The sequence below is a fragment of the Drosophila sulfurigaster genome, chromosome 2L, assembly GCF_023558435.1.
Source record: "Drosophila sulfurigaster albostrigata strain 15112-1811.04 chromosome 2L, ASM2355843v2, whole genome shotgun sequence".
NCBI lineage: Eukaryota > Metazoa > Arthropoda > Insecta > Diptera > Drosophilidae > Drosophila > Drosophila sulfurigaster.
Window position 1 is genome coordinate 24459987 of NC_084881.1, and position 14199 is coordinate 24474185.

Here is a 14199-nt window from a genome sequence, read left to right on the forward strand (position 1 = left end):
GAATTGCAATTGAATGAAAATAAAACTAAAACAAATTTCAATATTTGTTAAAATTGTCTTTTTTAAATATTAGTTTTCAAATAAACTTACAAATTGAATTGAAATAAAATCTTAGATTATATTTTATTGAATACTTAGATAGTTTTCTTTAACATGAATTAACATTATGTATTGGTGCATATTATAATAATTATTAGGTATTATTACTACGTAAAGTGTTTTAAAACTGTACTTTAATTTCACTAATAGGTTTTTTCTTTATCCCTTTTTTATTGTAGGTACAACAATTTGAAAACGCCAAGGCAACTGCAATAGCAACAAAGTCTAGCATTAAAGAGCACAGCGAGAAAGAAGTAGCATTAATAAGAAGATAACAATTGAGCAGCAGCAACAAGAGCAACGAGAGCAACCGCCACAGCAACTGAGAGGAGAAAGCAGTGCAGCTAACAGTTATGAGAGAGAAAGACCACTCACCAAGAAAGATGCTTCCTAGCCCAAAACAGGGCTGTGTTTACCCTGCCTTAGGATTAATACCCACATCGTATATATCACATGTACCTTATGATCTGTCCGCCTCAACGACGGCGGCCACAGCTACCAGCAGCATGACGACGACAACAGCGCGACACCAGCATCATCATCATCATCATCAGCATCCACATCATCAGCAACACCAGCAGCAGCAACAACATCATCAACAGCAGCAGCAACATCATGGCAACAAGGCGAAGCGACGTAGCAGCTATGATCAGCCATTGGATCTGCGATTGGCGCACAAGCGACGTCAGCCTGGCAAGTTGGAGATGGAGATGGAGTTGGAGATGGAGATGGAGGAGCGACAGTCGCCACAGCCGCTGGAGGATGAGAATAGCAATCTCATCATGTTTGCCAACGAGTTGGCCGCCCAACGCAAGGAGAAGGAGATGAACAACAATCACATTGCCGCCTCGCTGGCGGATCTTGGCTTCGATATGAGCCGCAAGATGCTGCGGGCACTGCGAGAGGGCGTGGCAACGCCGCCAGCGCCACCAACGCCAGCCGTTGTGCCCGGCGTGCACTCGACGCTGCTCGAGGCGATGACAAAGACGCTGCCACTGCAATATCGCAACGTGTTTGCGCCACCAACACCGTCACAAGCTGGCGCCTCAACTCCAGACTTTGCCTTTCGGCATCCGCTCAAGAAGAGCGACCTCAGCTGGCCACCCAGCGAGCAACTGGAGCAGCAGTCACAGCATCAGCAGCAGCAACATCTTAAATTGGAGCTGCCAACGCCAGCGACAGTTGTGCCCACGCCCACGCCGCATCCACAGCTGCAGGAATTCCAATCCCGTCAGCATTCGCGCAAGGCAAAGCAGCGTCAGCAGGCACAGGCACAAGCACAATCCCAATCGCAGACGCAGTCAGCGGGAGCGGGAGCGACGACGCTGCCAACGCAACAGCAACGCAACAAGGATCGCTACACCTGCAAGTTTTGTGGGAAAGTGTTTCCGCGTTCCGCGAATCTCACGCGACATCTGCGCACGCACACCGGGGAGCAACCTTACAAGTGCAAGTACTGCGAACGTTCCTTTAGCATCTCCTCGAATCTGCAGCGTCATGTGCGCAACATCCACAACAAGGAGCGACCCTTCAAGTGCGAGATCTGTGAGCGCTGCTTTGGCCAGCAGACGAATCTCGATCGGCATCTGAAGAAGCATGAATCGGATGCGGTCTCGCTGAGCGCCTTGAGTGGCGTCAGTGAGCGAATGCATTGCATACGACGCTTCTGCGAGAATCCCAGCGAGGAGTCCTACTTCGAGGAGATACGCACCTTCATGGGCAAGGTGACGCAACAGCAGCAGCAGCAGCAACAGCAGCAGCAGCAACAACAACAGCAGCAGCAGCAGCAACAACAACAGCTGCAGCAGCAACAGCATCAGCAACAGTCACTGCCATTGGCAACATCGCGAAGCTCCGCATCGTCCAGTTGCTCCGCCTCGCACACGCCCACATCCTCGCACACGCCCACGCAATCGGAGTCATCGGAGACGCTGGCACAGGAGCTGCGTCGACTGCAGGCGGAGCGTGGCAAGACGGGCGACGACAGCGGCGATGAGCTGCCGCCCATTCAGCTGAAGCAGGAGGCGCCCGAGGAAGATGAGGAGGAGGAACTGGAGCAGGAGCAGGAGGAGAAGGATTCCAAGGAGTCCTCCATTGCGACGCTACCATCGACAAGAAGAGAAACGCCTACACCGAAACAGGAATCCTAATGGAAGCCAGCGAAAGTGCAAAAAACAACCTTAAAGCCCAATCCTGACCCTGAATGAGAAACATTTCCTATACTCGTATGGTACAACCGAGAGAAAGAGAGAGAGAGAGAGAGAGAAAGAGCAACGGCAACAACACAAACTATTTGCAGACCTTATATATTATATTTTTGTCTAGCTGTAAATATATATTTTGTATTTTGTAATTTGTAATTTGTATGTTAAATGTTAATGTGTAAATCGAATTGTACAAAACAGAAGATTGGCAACTGTATATCATTTTATGTGCGTATTAATTTAAGCATTGGTATTTTTTTTGTATATATACAAAGCGACAAAACGACAACAAGCGTCCACTGTTTAATAAAAAGTTACAAGTTTTTTGAAATTTACTAAAAAAAAAATAACCTGGGAAATACATTTATTTTTGGGTGAGTAGGGAAATTCGTGGTAGCGCCATCTAGCATACAATTTTTTCATTTGACCGTAAAGTTGCGCAGCCAACTTCATTTTGCGCAAAAATGCGCAAGCCGCAAATTATTTGTTCAAAATGTCGCGCTTTGGAAATATACCAAAAAACTATATGAAGTGTAACCAGGGGTATATTTCATACATTTTGCTTAAGGTCACACCGCGAGTAGGCATTTAGAAAAAAAGGTTGTTTTCTAAGAAAAGAATTTCATCTAAATGTATAAATGTAGTGATACATAGTTTATATTGAAGTGCGTATATTAATTGGCTGCAACACGTGATCGATCTACTTGTACGGCATAGTTATGGCTGCGAAAATAGTAAAAGAATTTAAATTCGGTCTCCAAATTAAAGCAAGCAGTGAGACTGATGTTCAAAAGCTTCGAATAATTAACAGCGGACCTTTATGTTATAAACAGCGCGCTGTTAAACACAGCTGACGTTGTGGCTTTGTTTATAAAAGATAAGTGTATTGCCGGGGTGCGCGACAATCTCAAATTTAGTATTGTCATCTGACCGGCATTCGAATTTCTACGTGTCTGATAAGAAGTAAAATTCATTCATACATATAAGTATCATGGCTACACAGCTGACAACAATATCTGACGTAGCAGAGCTGATGAAATTGCAAGCTTTGTATCTAAAGGAATGGCCTAAACATTGCGTTGGCTACTTTTGGCTGGACAACTATCTACGCTGGTTGGCCAAGGATCCTGCGTTAAAGAACCTAAAGTTCTACACACTAAACGGAGACTGGCGTACGGATGGCCTTTTCATCTTGGTGGTTAGCGCTCGTAATATCTAAATTAGATAAGTGATCAAGTACTTAAACCATTTGTATTCGTAGCACCGCTACCAGCTGTTCTTTTGCAATCTGAGTAGACAGAAGACAATGGAACTGCAAACAGCACTACAACTCTTAGACTGGACAAAGGCCTATAAAGTTAGTGCGATTCATGAATCACACCATGCCATCTACAAGCAACTGGTAGCTAAGCGCCAACTCTGTTTGGATCGCGAGATGAACACGATCATGTATAGCTTGTCGTGCAACCAGGCTAAGGAATTGCAGGTCACCTGTCCGCCTGAATACTACTTGGATAGTGTACGACTTGAGCATGCTGAGCTTATCAATGATCTCTGGTCGGCACGTCACTCCGGTTCCTTGAAGCTTATCCAGCTGCTGATCGAGAACAATACGAATGTGGGTCTCTATGAGCGCTCGACGGGAGAACTATGTGCCTGGTGCCTAAGGTAGAGGAACTGTAATATGCTAATTTGTTATCAGCTAATAACAGCTATTTTCTTACTTTGATTGCCAGACTGCAGAGCGGTTTCCTGGGCGCCCTTGAAGTCCTTCAGACTCACCAGCGTCGCGGACTTGGTCTTGTTGTGGCAGCAGCCATAGCCAGACGGATTGCCAATGAACTAAATCACGATGTCACTGCCTTAGTGAATATGAATAATATAGCCGCTTGTAAAGTTTTTGATAGACTGGGCTTTACACTCGTAGAGGGAGAACACTACTGCTGGAGCATGTGCTTGCCCGAGAAGGAAAGCCCTATTAATTGGCCATCTAATCTTTAATCTTTGAGCACACAGCGACTAGAGAAAGCTAATGTAAATACAAAATATTCCAAAATCCACTACGGAGATTGCACTATTATCATTGCAAGTCGTCGCTATATAAGCTCAGACAAATTGCACAAGTTGATTAAATTGTGGTAGGGAGTGTCTTGAACAAGTCTACTAATGGCGCAGCTTCAACCGATTAGCATCCACGATCTGCCAGAACTACAGGCGCTCTATAGACGAGAGTGGCCCAAATATTTCAAGGAATATTATGTACTCAGCACCGTCATTAAGTTTATCAAGACTGAACCAGGACTGAAGCATCTCAATGCCTATACTTTAGCAGATTCACATGCCCAAGAGCTTGGACTCTTTTTACTTGTGGTAGGTTTTTAGTGTTTATTTATTTACGGATATAAACAAAATAAACAATTTTTATTAGGATCGCTATCAACTCTTTGTCGGCTGTCTGGGCGACACGTTTGACTTGTTGGAGCACGCTTTGCACCTACTGGACTGGTCACGGGGCTTTCAATGCACCACATTTGCAACACGATACCTAGCCACCATCTCGAAGGTTGTAGAAGCCAAGCAATTGAAGATCACCTTTGAATATGACGCCAATCTATACACTCTACCAGCAAAAGAAGCCAAGCAACTGAGGGTGGAGTAGGTTTTTTAATAATTTATAGTATTTTATATTTATTGTGTAAATTCTGTAGCTGCCCAGACGGATTCCAGCTGAGGCCTTTAGTCGAAGCAGACGCCCAGTTAATAGACAAAATGTGGCCCTACAGTGACACGGGTTCCTTGTACTTTATTCAACGGCAGATTCGTCTGTGCCCCAGCATGGGATTATACGATATACAATCAAACAAGCTGGTTGGCTGGTGCGTCAGGTAAGCACTCAGATTAAATGTAATATAAACTAATTAATGGATATATATTTTGGATTAGAACAATGGATGGTTTGTTGGCCGCCTTGCAAGTTGATAACGCATACAAAAGGCGTGGATTTGGTACTATCGTCGTTGCGGCTTTATCTCGGGAGATCGGTGCTTTGGGTGAGGATGTTGGCGCTGAGGTACATCCAGAGAATATACCCTCCAGTAGCATATTCAATAAATTGGGATTCCGTGTGAGTGATCAATGCTATTGGCGTTACACTGCACCTGAAAATGGGAATTTTACGTGGCCTCATGGCCAGTAATGTTGTTTGTGATAAAAAGCAAGATGTCCTGACTAAAAGTCAATACTTATCATCATTACTATTGTGTTATCCATTTTTGTCCCCATATATCCAATAAGAACCAAACTGTAATTTGCACCTTCAGTTTAAAATTACCATCCTAAAAGTATGCAATAAATCTCATATACGCAGCAGATAGGCAACGATTTTTGTCGAATACTTTAATATGCGCCTCCTAAAAGTATGCACTGGAATTTTAAACAAGTTGCTGTATTATTTGAAATGAAAAAAGGATATAACTTCCGAATATCCTGACGGATTTCAAGGACTCTATGCGCAATAAACTCCTATGCTGATTAGCTATCGATTGACATCAAAAAAGTATGGGGTCATCTAAGAAACCAACACTTGTATTTTTTTGGTCCGCGGCTCAAGTGAAAAGGTGAAATGTTGAAAATTTCAGGATATCTCGAGAACCACAAGGACGATTGGAATGTCCTTTGGCAGGATGATAGAGCGAATCAATAACTTCAATTTGACACAGGACTCGCAAGGATTAGACAGGATACGGCCGAGAAGTACACTATTTTTTTGAAAACAAAAAAGTCCTTGTAACTTGGCTGTTTGCAGAACATTCGTCCTTGTTAGTATGTCAATCAGTTTGTATTGTTAAAAGCTATCGTTGTGCCAAAGGACATTACGATCGTTGTTCAAATAGCCGAGATACGGCTGATTTTCGAACTTTTTGCCATTTTTTCTATACCTACCCCTTGAAAAAATTTCATCCGAAATTTTTGACAATGTCCGTGAATTTCCTGAATGCCAATCAATAATATTGGTTACCCTGATCACAAAAATGTAGGTCCTTGCGATACTAGGACTTGGCCGTGATATGGCCTTAAAACTAATGATTTTTTTTATCAAGATTGATCATATACTCTCAAATTTTCAAAGGACGTGTATTGATAGGATCGCTAGAACAAACTCTTTTGATTTGCCTAAGACAAAATAGCCCGTAGCAGGATGTTATCTCTCACCACCACTTATTATTTGGCTTAGAAGTGACAAGGATCAGACAAGACATGCACAAGTTTTAAGCAATTTTCTGTATACAAAAAAAAACGTAACTTTACTGTTTGTATATTTTAGTTTGTAGTGAAAACTACATCTCACCTTCTTCAAATGTCAGAAATATGTCGGATTACTTTTATTCTTTCTAAAAATTAAATACATAATTGCTACGTCCATAGTGGCACAATAAGCAATAGCGCGATATGATGATTAGATTAATATCAACATCTCTTCAAAACACTTCAACGCAGCAGACATCGCCAGACGGATTGCCAATGAGCTAAATCACGACGTCACTGCCTTAGTGAATATGAATTATGTAGCCGCTTGTAAAGTTTTTGATAGACTGGTCTTTACACTCGTAGAGGGAGAACACTACTGCTGGAGCATGTGCTTGCCCGAGAAGGAAATCCCTATTAATTGGCCATCTAATCTTTGAGCACACAGCGATGAGAGAAAACTAATCTAAATACAAAATATTCCAAAATCCGCTATAGAGATTGCACTGTTATCTTTGCAAATCGTCGCTATATAAGCTCAGAAAAATTGAACAAGTTGATTAAATCGTGGTAGAGAGTGTCTTGAACAAGTCTACTAATGGCGCAGCTTCAACCGATTAGTATCCACGATCTGCCAGAACTACAGGCACTCTATGGCCCAAATATTTCAAGGAATATTATGTTCTCAGCACCGTCATTAAATTTATCAAGACTGAACCAGGACTAAAGCATCTCAATGCCTACACTTTGGCAGATTCACATGCCCAAGAGCTTGGACTCTTTTTACTTGTGGTAGGTTTTTAGTGTTTATTTATTTACGGATAAAAAATAAACAATTTTTAATAGGATCGCTATCAACTCTTTGTCGGCTGTCTGGGGAACAAGTTTGATTTGTTGGAACACGCTCTGCACCAGCTGGACTGGTCACGGGGCTTTCAATGCACCTCAATTCCAGCACGATACCTAGCTACCATCTTGAAGGTTATAGAAGCCAAGCAATTGACGATCACCTCAGAATTTCACTCCAATCTATACACCCTACCAGCAAAAGAAGCCATGCAACTGAGGGTGGAGTAGGTTTTTTAATCATCTTTAATATTTAATATATTTAATGTGTAAATTCTGTAGCTGCCCAGACGGACTCCAGCTGAGGCCTTTAGTCGAAGCAGACGCCCAGTTAATAGACAAAATGTGGCCCTACAGTGATACGGGTTCCTTGTACTTTATTCAAAGGCAGATTCGTCTGTGCCCCAGCATGGGATTATGCGATATGAAAACTAACAAGCTGGTTACCTGGTGCGTCAGGTAAGTACTCAGATTAAATGTAATATAAACTAATTAATGGATATATATCTCGGCTTAGAACAATGGACGGTTTGTTGGCCGTCTTGCAAGTTGGTAACGCGTACAAAATGCGTAGATTTGGTACTATCGTCGTTGCTGCTTTATCTCGAGTGATCGGTGCTTTGGGTGACGATGTTGGCGCTGAGGTACATCCGGAGAATGTACCCTCCAGAAGCATATTCAATAAATTGGGATTCCGTGTGAGTGATCAATGCCATTGGAGTTACACTGCACCTGAAAATGGGAAATTTACGTGGCCTCATGGCCAGTAATGCTGTTTGTGATAAAAAGCAGGATGTCCTGACCAAGAGTCAATGCCTATTATTATTATTATTATGTCATCCTAAAGGAATGCATTTCCATGTTTGTCACCCTTATCCAATACGAACCAAACTGTAACTTGCACCTTCAGTTTAAAATCACCATCCTAAAAGTATGCAATAAATTTCATTATATACTAAGCAGATAGGCAACGAACTTTTAATATGTGCCTCCTAAAAGTATGCACTGACATTTTAAACAAGTTGCAATATTATTTGAAAAGAAAAAAGGATATAACTTCCGTATATCCTGACGGATTTCAAGGACTCTATGCGCAATAAACTCCTATGCTGATTAGCTATCGATTGGCATAAAAAAAGTATAGGGTAATCTAAGAAACCAACACTTGTATTTTTTTGGTCCGCGGCTTAAGTGAAAAGATGAAATGTTGAAAATTTCGGGATATCTCGAGAACCACAAGGACGATTGGAATGTCCTTTGGTAGGATGATAGAGCTAACCAATAACTTTAATTTTACACAGGACTTGCAAGGATCAGACAGGATACGGCCGAGAAATACGCTATTTTCTGAAAACAAAAAAGTCCGTGTAACTTGGCTGTTTGCAGGACATTCGTCCTTTTTAGTATGCCAATCAGTTTGTATTGTTAAAGTATGTCCTTGTGCCAAAGGACATTACGATCGTCATTCAAATGGCCGAGAACTTTTTGACATTTTTTCTATACCTACCCCTTGAAAAAATCTCATCCGAAATTTTTGACAATGTCCGTGAATTCATTGAATGCCAATCGATAATATTCGTTATCCTGATCACAAAAAAGTAGGTCCTTGCTAGGTCCTTCAGGATTTGGCCGAGTTATGGCCTTAAAACTAATGTTGTTTTTTTTTTTAGCAAGCTATATCTTGATCATATCCGCTGACATTTTCAAAGGATGTATATTTGTAGGATCGCTATGACCAACTCTTTTAATTTGCCTAAAACAAAATAGTCCGTGGCAGGATATTATCTCTCACCACCACTTATTATTTGGCTTAGAAATGACAAGGATCAGGTAGGACATGCATAAGTTTTAAGGGATTTTCTGTTTACAAAAAAATTCGTTGTAACTTTACTGTCACCAGAATATTTGTCTTTTTTATTTTGTAGTGAAAACTATGTTACATATCACTTTCTTCAAATGGCAAAAATATGTAGGATTTCATTTACTCTTTCTTAAAATTAAATAGGCGTTACTACGTCCATATAGGCACAATAGACAATAGCATGATAAGATGAATAGATTAATATCAACCTCTCTTCAAAACACTTCAAAGCACGTTGGCTACCGAGAGTGCACTGTGAGAGCTTTCTCATGGTCTCTCTAACTTTCTATAATGTATACCCTACACTGTGAATGAGGTGGAAACGACGACTTCTTAGAGTAAAGATTAATAATGCATGGAAATCTGAATTAATCGATTATTGGCCCTGAAACTTACTTAAAGATTGTTTTTCTATTAATATTATTTCAATGCCAAGTTATATGTTCACATTGATATTAATATAGAATTCTTTTTATATCATAAACTTAGTACTTAGGACTTGGCCTTGTTGTGGCAGCAGCCATCGCCAGACGCAATGCCAATGATAGACTGGATAGACTGATAGACTGGGTTTTACACTCGCAGAGGGAGAACACTACTGCTGGAGCATGTGCTTGCCCGCGAAGGAAAGCCCTATTAATTTGCCATCTTATCTCTAAACTCTGAGCACACAGCAACGAGAGAAAGCTAATGAAAATACAAAATATTCCAAAATCCGCTATAGAGATTGCACTATTATCTTTGCAAATCGTCGCTATATAAGCTCAGACAAATTGCACAAGTTGATTAAATTGTGGTAGGGAGTGTCTTGAACAAGTCTACTAATGGCTCAGCTTCAACCGATTAGCATCCACGATCTGCCAGAACTACAGGCACTCTATAGACGAGAGTGGCCCAAATATTTTAAGGAATATTATGTACTCAGCACCGTCATTAAGTTTATCAAGACCGAACCAGGACTGAAGCATCTCAATGCCTACACTCTGGCAGATTCACATGCCCAAGAGCTTAGACTCTTTTTTACTTGTGGTAGGTTTTTTAGTGTTATTTATTTATTTATTTATTATTTATTTACGGACATTAACAAAACAATTTTAATTAGGATCGCTATCAACTATTTGTCGGCTGTCTGGGCAATAAGTTTGACTGGTTGGAACACGCTCTGCACCAGCTGGACTGGTCACGGGGCTTTCAATGCACCACATTTGCAGCACGATACCTAGCTACCATCTTGAAGGTTATAGAAGCCAAGCAATTGACGATCACCTTAGAATATGACGCCAATCTATACACTCTACCAGCAAAAGAAGCCAAGCAACTGAGGGTGGAGTAGGTTTCTTAATCATCTTTAATATTGTATATTTAATGTCTAAATTCTAAAGCTGCCCAGAAGGTTTCCAGCTGAGGCCTTTAGTTGAAGCAGATGCCCAGTTAATAGACAAAATGTGGCCCTACAGTGGACCGGGTTCATTGTACTTTATTCAACGGCAGATTCGTCTGTGCCCCAGCATGGGATTATACGATATGCAATCTAACAAGCTTGTTGCCTGGTGCGTCAGGTAAGCACTCAGATTAAATGCAATATAAACTAATTAATGGATATATATTTTGGTTTAGAACAATGGATGGTCTGTTGGCCGCCTTGCAAGTTGATAACGCGTACAGAAGGCGTGGATTTGGTACTATCGTCGTTGCTGCTTTATCTCGAGAGATCGGTGCTTTGGGTGAGGATGTTGGCGCTGAGATACATCCGGAGAATATTATCTCTATTAGCATATTCAATAAATTGGGATTCCGTGTGAGTGAACAATGCTATTGGCGTTTCACTGCACCTGAAAAAGGTAAATTTACATGGCCAAATGGCCAGTAATGTTGTTCCTGCTCAAAAAGTCAATATTTATGATTATTACTATTTTGACATCTTAAATGTATGCATTTCCATTTTTGTCACCTACATATATCCAAGAGGAACCAAACTAATTGGCCTCCTAAAAGTATGCAATAAATCTTATTATGTACTCAGCAGATAGGCAACGATTTTTGTCGAATACTTTAATATGCGCCTCCTAAAAGTATGCACTGGCATTTTAAACAAGTTGCAATATTATTTGAAAAGAAAAAAGGATATAACTTCCGTATATCTTGACGGATTTCAAGGACTCTATGCGCAATAGCTCCTATGCTGATTAGCTATCGATTGGCATAAAAAAAGTATAGGGTAATCTAAGAAACCAACACTTGTATTTTTTTGGTCCGCGGCTCAAGTGAAAAGATTAAATGTTGAAAATTTCCGGATATCTCGAGAACCACAAGGACGATTGGAATGTCCTTTGGTAGAACGATAGAGCTAATCAATAACTTAAATTTGACACAGGACTCGCAAGGATCAGACAGGATACGGCCGAGAAATACGCTATTTTCTGAAAACAAAAAAGTCCTTGTAACTTGGCTGTTTGCAGGACATTCGTCCTTTTTAGTATGTCAATCAGTTTATATTGTTAAAAGAAGTCCTTGTGCCAAAGGACATTACGATTGACCTTCAAATGACCGAGATACGGCTGATTTTCGAACTTTTTGACATTTTTTCCTTGAAAAAATGTCGACCAAAATTTTTGACAATTTCCGTGAATTCCTTGAATGCCAATCGATAATATTGGTTATCCTGATCACAAAAAAGTAGGTCCATGCGATGTCGGATTACTTTTATTCTTTCTAAAAATTAAATAGTTGCTACGTCCATATAGGCACAATAAACAATAGCATGATATGATGAAGCAAAGCAGCAGACATTGCCAGACGGATTGCCAATGAGCTAAATCACGACGTCACTGCCTTAGTGAATATGAATTATGTAGCCGCTTGTAAAGTTTTTGATAGACTGGGAACATGCTGCTGGAGCATGTGCTTGCCCGAGAAGGAAAGCCCTATTAATTGGCTATCTAATCTCTGAGCACACAGCAACTAGAGAAAGCTAATGTAAATACAAAATATTCCAAAACACGCTATACACGTAGATATTGCTCTATTATCATTGCCAATCGTCGCTATATAAGCTCAGAAAAATTAAACAAGTTGATTAAATTGTGGTAGAGAGTGTCTTGAACAAGTCGACTAATGACGCAGCTTCAACCGATTAGCATCCACGATCTGCCAGAACTACAGGCACTCTATAGACGAGAGGGGCCCAAATATTTCAAGGAATATTATGTACTCAGCACCGTCATTAAATATATCAAGACTGAACCAGGACTGAAGCATTTTAATGCCTACACTCTGGCAGATTCACATGCCCAAGAGCTTGGACTCTTTTTACTTGTGGTAGGTTTTTAGTGTTTATTTATTTACGGATATTAACAAAACAATTTTTATTAGGATCGCTATCAACTATTTGTCGGCTGTCTGGGGAACAAGTTTGATTTGTTGGAACACGCTCTGCACCAGCTGGACTGGTCACGGGGCTTTCAATGCAGCTCATTTGCAGCACGATACCTAGCTACCATATTGAAGGTTATAGAAGCCAAGCAATTGACGATCACCTCAGAACTTCACTCCAATCTATACACTCTACCAGCAGAAGAAGCCATGCAACTGAGGGTGGAGTAGGTTTTTTAATCATCCTTAATATTTTATATTTAATGTGTAAATTAAACAGCTGCCCAGAAGGATTCCAGTTAAGGCCTTTAGTCGAAGCAGATGCCCAGTTAATAGACAAAATGTGGTCCTACAGTGGACCGGGTTCCTTGTACTTTATTCAACGGCAGATTCGTCTATGCCCCAGCATGGGATTATACGATATGCAATCTAACAAGCTGGTTGCCTGGTGCGTCAGGTAAGCACTCAGATTAAATGTAATATAAACTAATTAATGGATATATATTTTGGATTAGAACAATGGAAGGTTTGTTGGCCGCCATGCAAGTTGATAACGCGTACAGAAGGCGTGGATTTGGTACTATCGTCGTTGCGGCTTTATCTCGGGAGATCGGTGCTTTGGGCGACGATGTTGGCGCTGAAGTACATCCAGAGAATATTATCTCTAGTAGCATATTCAATAAATTGGGATTCCGTGTGAGTGATCAATGCTATTTGCGTGACACTGCACCTGAAAATGGCAAATTTACGTGGCCAAATGGCCAGTAATGTTGTTTGTGATAAAAAGCAAGATGTCCTGACTAAAAGTCAATACTTATCATCATTACTATTGTGTTATCCATTTTTGTCCCCATATATCCAACAGGAACCGAACTAATTTGCGCCTTCAGTTTAAAATTACTATCCTAAAAGTATGCAATAAATCTCATTATATACGCAGCACATAGGCAACGATTACTTTAATATGTGCCTCCTAAAAGTATGCACTGGCATTTTAAACAAGTTGCAATATTATTAATTATTATTATTAAAAGGATATAACTTCCGTATATCTTGTCGAATTTCAAGGACTTTATGCGCAATAAACTCCTATACTGATAAGCTATCGATTGGCATCAAACAGTATGGGGTCATCTAAGAAACCAACACTTAAAATTTTTTGGTCGCCGACTCATGAGAAATGGTGAAATTTTGAAAATTACAGGATATCTTGAAAACCACAAGGACGATTGGAATGTCCTTTGGTAGGATGATAGAGGTAACCAATAACTTTGGTTTGACACAGGATTTGCAAGGATCAGACAGGATACGGCCGAGAAATATGCTATTTTCTGAAAACAAAAAAGTCCTTATAACTTGGCTGTTTGCAGGACATTCAACCTTTTTAATACGCCAATCAGTTTGTATTGTTACAAGATGTCCTTGTGCCAAAGGACATTACGATCGTCCTTCAAATGGCCGAGATACGGCTGATTTTCGAACTTTTTTCAATTTTTTCAATACCCACCCCTTGAAAAAAATTTATCCGAAATTTTTGACAACTTCCTTGAATTCCTTGAATGCCATTCGATA

The 14199-nt window shown here is 40.6% G+C and overlaps 6 protein-coding genes across 6 annotated transcripts; all 6 read left to right on the top strand.

The window, feature by feature from the left end:
* The first annotated feature begins 284 nt into the window (after positions 1-284).
* LOC133850385 (histone-lysine N-methyltransferase PRDM16) lies at positions 285-2633 on the top strand. Its single transcript, XM_062286466.1, has one exon. The coding sequence runs from the start codon at positions 453-455 to the stop codon at positions 2247-2249; it is 1797 nt and encodes a 598-aa protein (XP_062142450.1). The 5' UTR covers positions 285-452; the 3' UTR covers positions 2250-2633.
* Positions 2634-2904: 271 nt separating this feature from the next.
* Positions 2905-4316, top strand: LOC133849744 (uncharacterized). The gene is made up of 3 exons (XM_062285839.1): positions 2905-3501; positions 3565-3971; positions 4040-4316. Exons 1-3 carry the CDS (start codon positions 3295-3297, stop codon positions 4302-4304), a joined length of 879 nt encoding a protein of 292 aa, XP_062141823.1. The 5' UTR covers positions 2905-3294; the 3' UTR covers positions 4305-4316.
* Positions 4317-4454: 138 nt separating this feature from the next.
* LOC133849753 (uncharacterized) lies at positions 4455-5584 on the top strand. The gene is made up of 4 exons (XM_062285846.1): positions 4455-4673; positions 4732-4958; positions 5012-5188; positions 5247-5584. Exons 1-4 carry the CDS (start codon positions 4470-4472, stop codon positions 5497-5499), a joined length of 861 nt encoding a protein of 286 aa, XP_062141830.1. The 5' UTR covers positions 4455-4469; the 3' UTR covers positions 5500-5584.
* A 402-nt stretch (positions 5585-5986) lies between these two features.
* LOC133848243 (uncharacterized) lies at positions 5987-8234 on the top strand. Its single transcript, XM_062283736.1, has 5 exons — positions 5987-6056; positions 7195-7340; positions 7395-7621; positions 7677-7853; positions 7912-8234. The coding sequence occupies exons 1-5, from the start codon at positions 5987-5989 to the stop codon at positions 8162-8164; spliced, it is 873 nt and encodes a 290-aa protein (XP_062139720.1). The 3' UTR covers positions 8165-8234.
* Positions 8235-10227: 1993 nt separating this feature from the next.
* On the top strand, positions 10228-11237 carry LOC133848252 (uncharacterized). The gene is made up of 4 exons (XM_062283748.1): positions 10228-10284; positions 10358-10584; positions 10638-10814; positions 10873-11237. The coding sequence occupies exons 1-4, from the start codon at positions 10228-10230 to the stop codon at positions 11123-11125; spliced, it is 714 nt and encodes a 237-aa protein (XP_062139732.1). The 3' UTR covers positions 11126-11237.
* Positions 11238-12153: 916 nt separating this feature from the next.
* Positions 12154-13569, top strand: LOC133844463 (uncharacterized). The gene is made up of 4 exons (XM_062278468.1): positions 12154-12573; positions 12628-12854; positions 12908-13084; positions 13143-13569. Exons 1-4 carry the CDS (start codon positions 12370-12372, stop codon positions 13393-13395), a joined length of 861 nt encoding a protein of 286 aa, XP_062134452.1. The 5' UTR covers positions 12154-12369; the 3' UTR covers positions 13396-13569.
* Positions 13570-14199: the final 630 nt, after the last annotated feature.

Excerpts from the sequence above, each read along its gene's own strand:
- LOC133850385 (XM_062286466.1), top strand. The coding sequence starts at position 453 with ATGAGAGAGAAAGACCACTCACCAAGAAAGATGCTTCCTAGCCCAAAA.
- LOC133849744 (XM_062285839.1), top strand. The coding sequence starts at position 3,295 with ATGGCTACACAGCTGACAACAATATCTGACGTAGCAGAGCTGATGAAA. Across the intron at positions 3,502-3,564 it reads ATGGCCTTTTCATCTTGGTG|CACCGCTACCAGCTGTTCTT; the intron begins GTTAGCGCTCGT and ends TTGTATTCGTAG. Across the intron at positions 3,972-4,039 it reads CTATGTGCCTGGTGCCTAAG|ACTGCAGAGCGGTTTCCTGG; the intron begins GTAGAGGAACTG and ends TTTGATTGCCAG.
- LOC133849753 (XM_062285846.1), top strand. The coding sequence starts at position 4,470 with ATGGCGCAGCTTCAACCGATTAGCATCCACGATCTGCCAGAACTACAG. Across the intron at positions 4,674-4,731 it reads TTGGACTCTTTTTACTTGTG|GATCGCTATCAACTCTTTGT; the intron begins GTAGGTTTTTAG and ends AATTTTTATTAG. Across the intron at positions 5,189-5,246 it reads CTGGTTGGCTGGTGCGTCAG|AACAATGGATGGTTTGTTGG; the intron begins GTAAGCACTCAG and ends ATTTTGGATTAG.
- LOC133848243 (XM_062283736.1), top strand. The coding sequence starts at position 5,987 with ATGATAGAGCGAATCAATAACTTCAATTTGACACAGGACTCGCAAGGA. Across the intron at positions 6,057-7,194 it reads AGACAGGATACGGCCGAGAA|GCACTCTATGGCCCAAATAT; the intron begins GTACACTATTTT and ends CCAGAACTACAG. Across the intron at positions 7,854-7,911 it reads CTGGTTACCTGGTGCGTCAG|AACAATGGACGGTTTGTTGG; the intron begins GTAAGTACTCAG and ends ATCTCGGCTTAG.
- LOC133848252 (XM_062283748.1), top strand. The coding sequence starts at position 10,228 with ATGCCTACACTCTGGCAGATTCACATGCCCAAGAGCTTAGACTCTTTT. Across the intron at positions 10,585-10,637 it reads GCCAAGCAACTGAGGGTGGA|CTGCCCAGAAGGTTTCCAGC; the intron begins GTAGGTTTCTTA and ends TAAATTCTAAAG. Across the intron at positions 10,815-10,872 it reads CTTGTTGCCTGGTGCGTCAG|AACAATGGATGGTCTGTTGG; the intron begins GTAAGCACTCAG and ends ATTTTGGTTTAG.
- LOC133844463 (XM_062278468.1), top strand. The coding sequence starts at position 12,370 with ATGACGCAGCTTCAACCGATTAGCATCCACGATCTGCCAGAACTACAG. Across the intron at positions 12,855-12,907 it reads GCCATGCAACTGAGGGTGGA|CTGCCCAGAAGGATTCCAGT; the intron begins GTAGGTTTTTTA and ends TAAATTAAACAG. Across the intron at positions 13,085-13,142 it reads CTGGTTGCCTGGTGCGTCAG|AACAATGGAAGGTTTGTTGG; the intron begins GTAAGCACTCAG and ends ATTTTGGATTAG.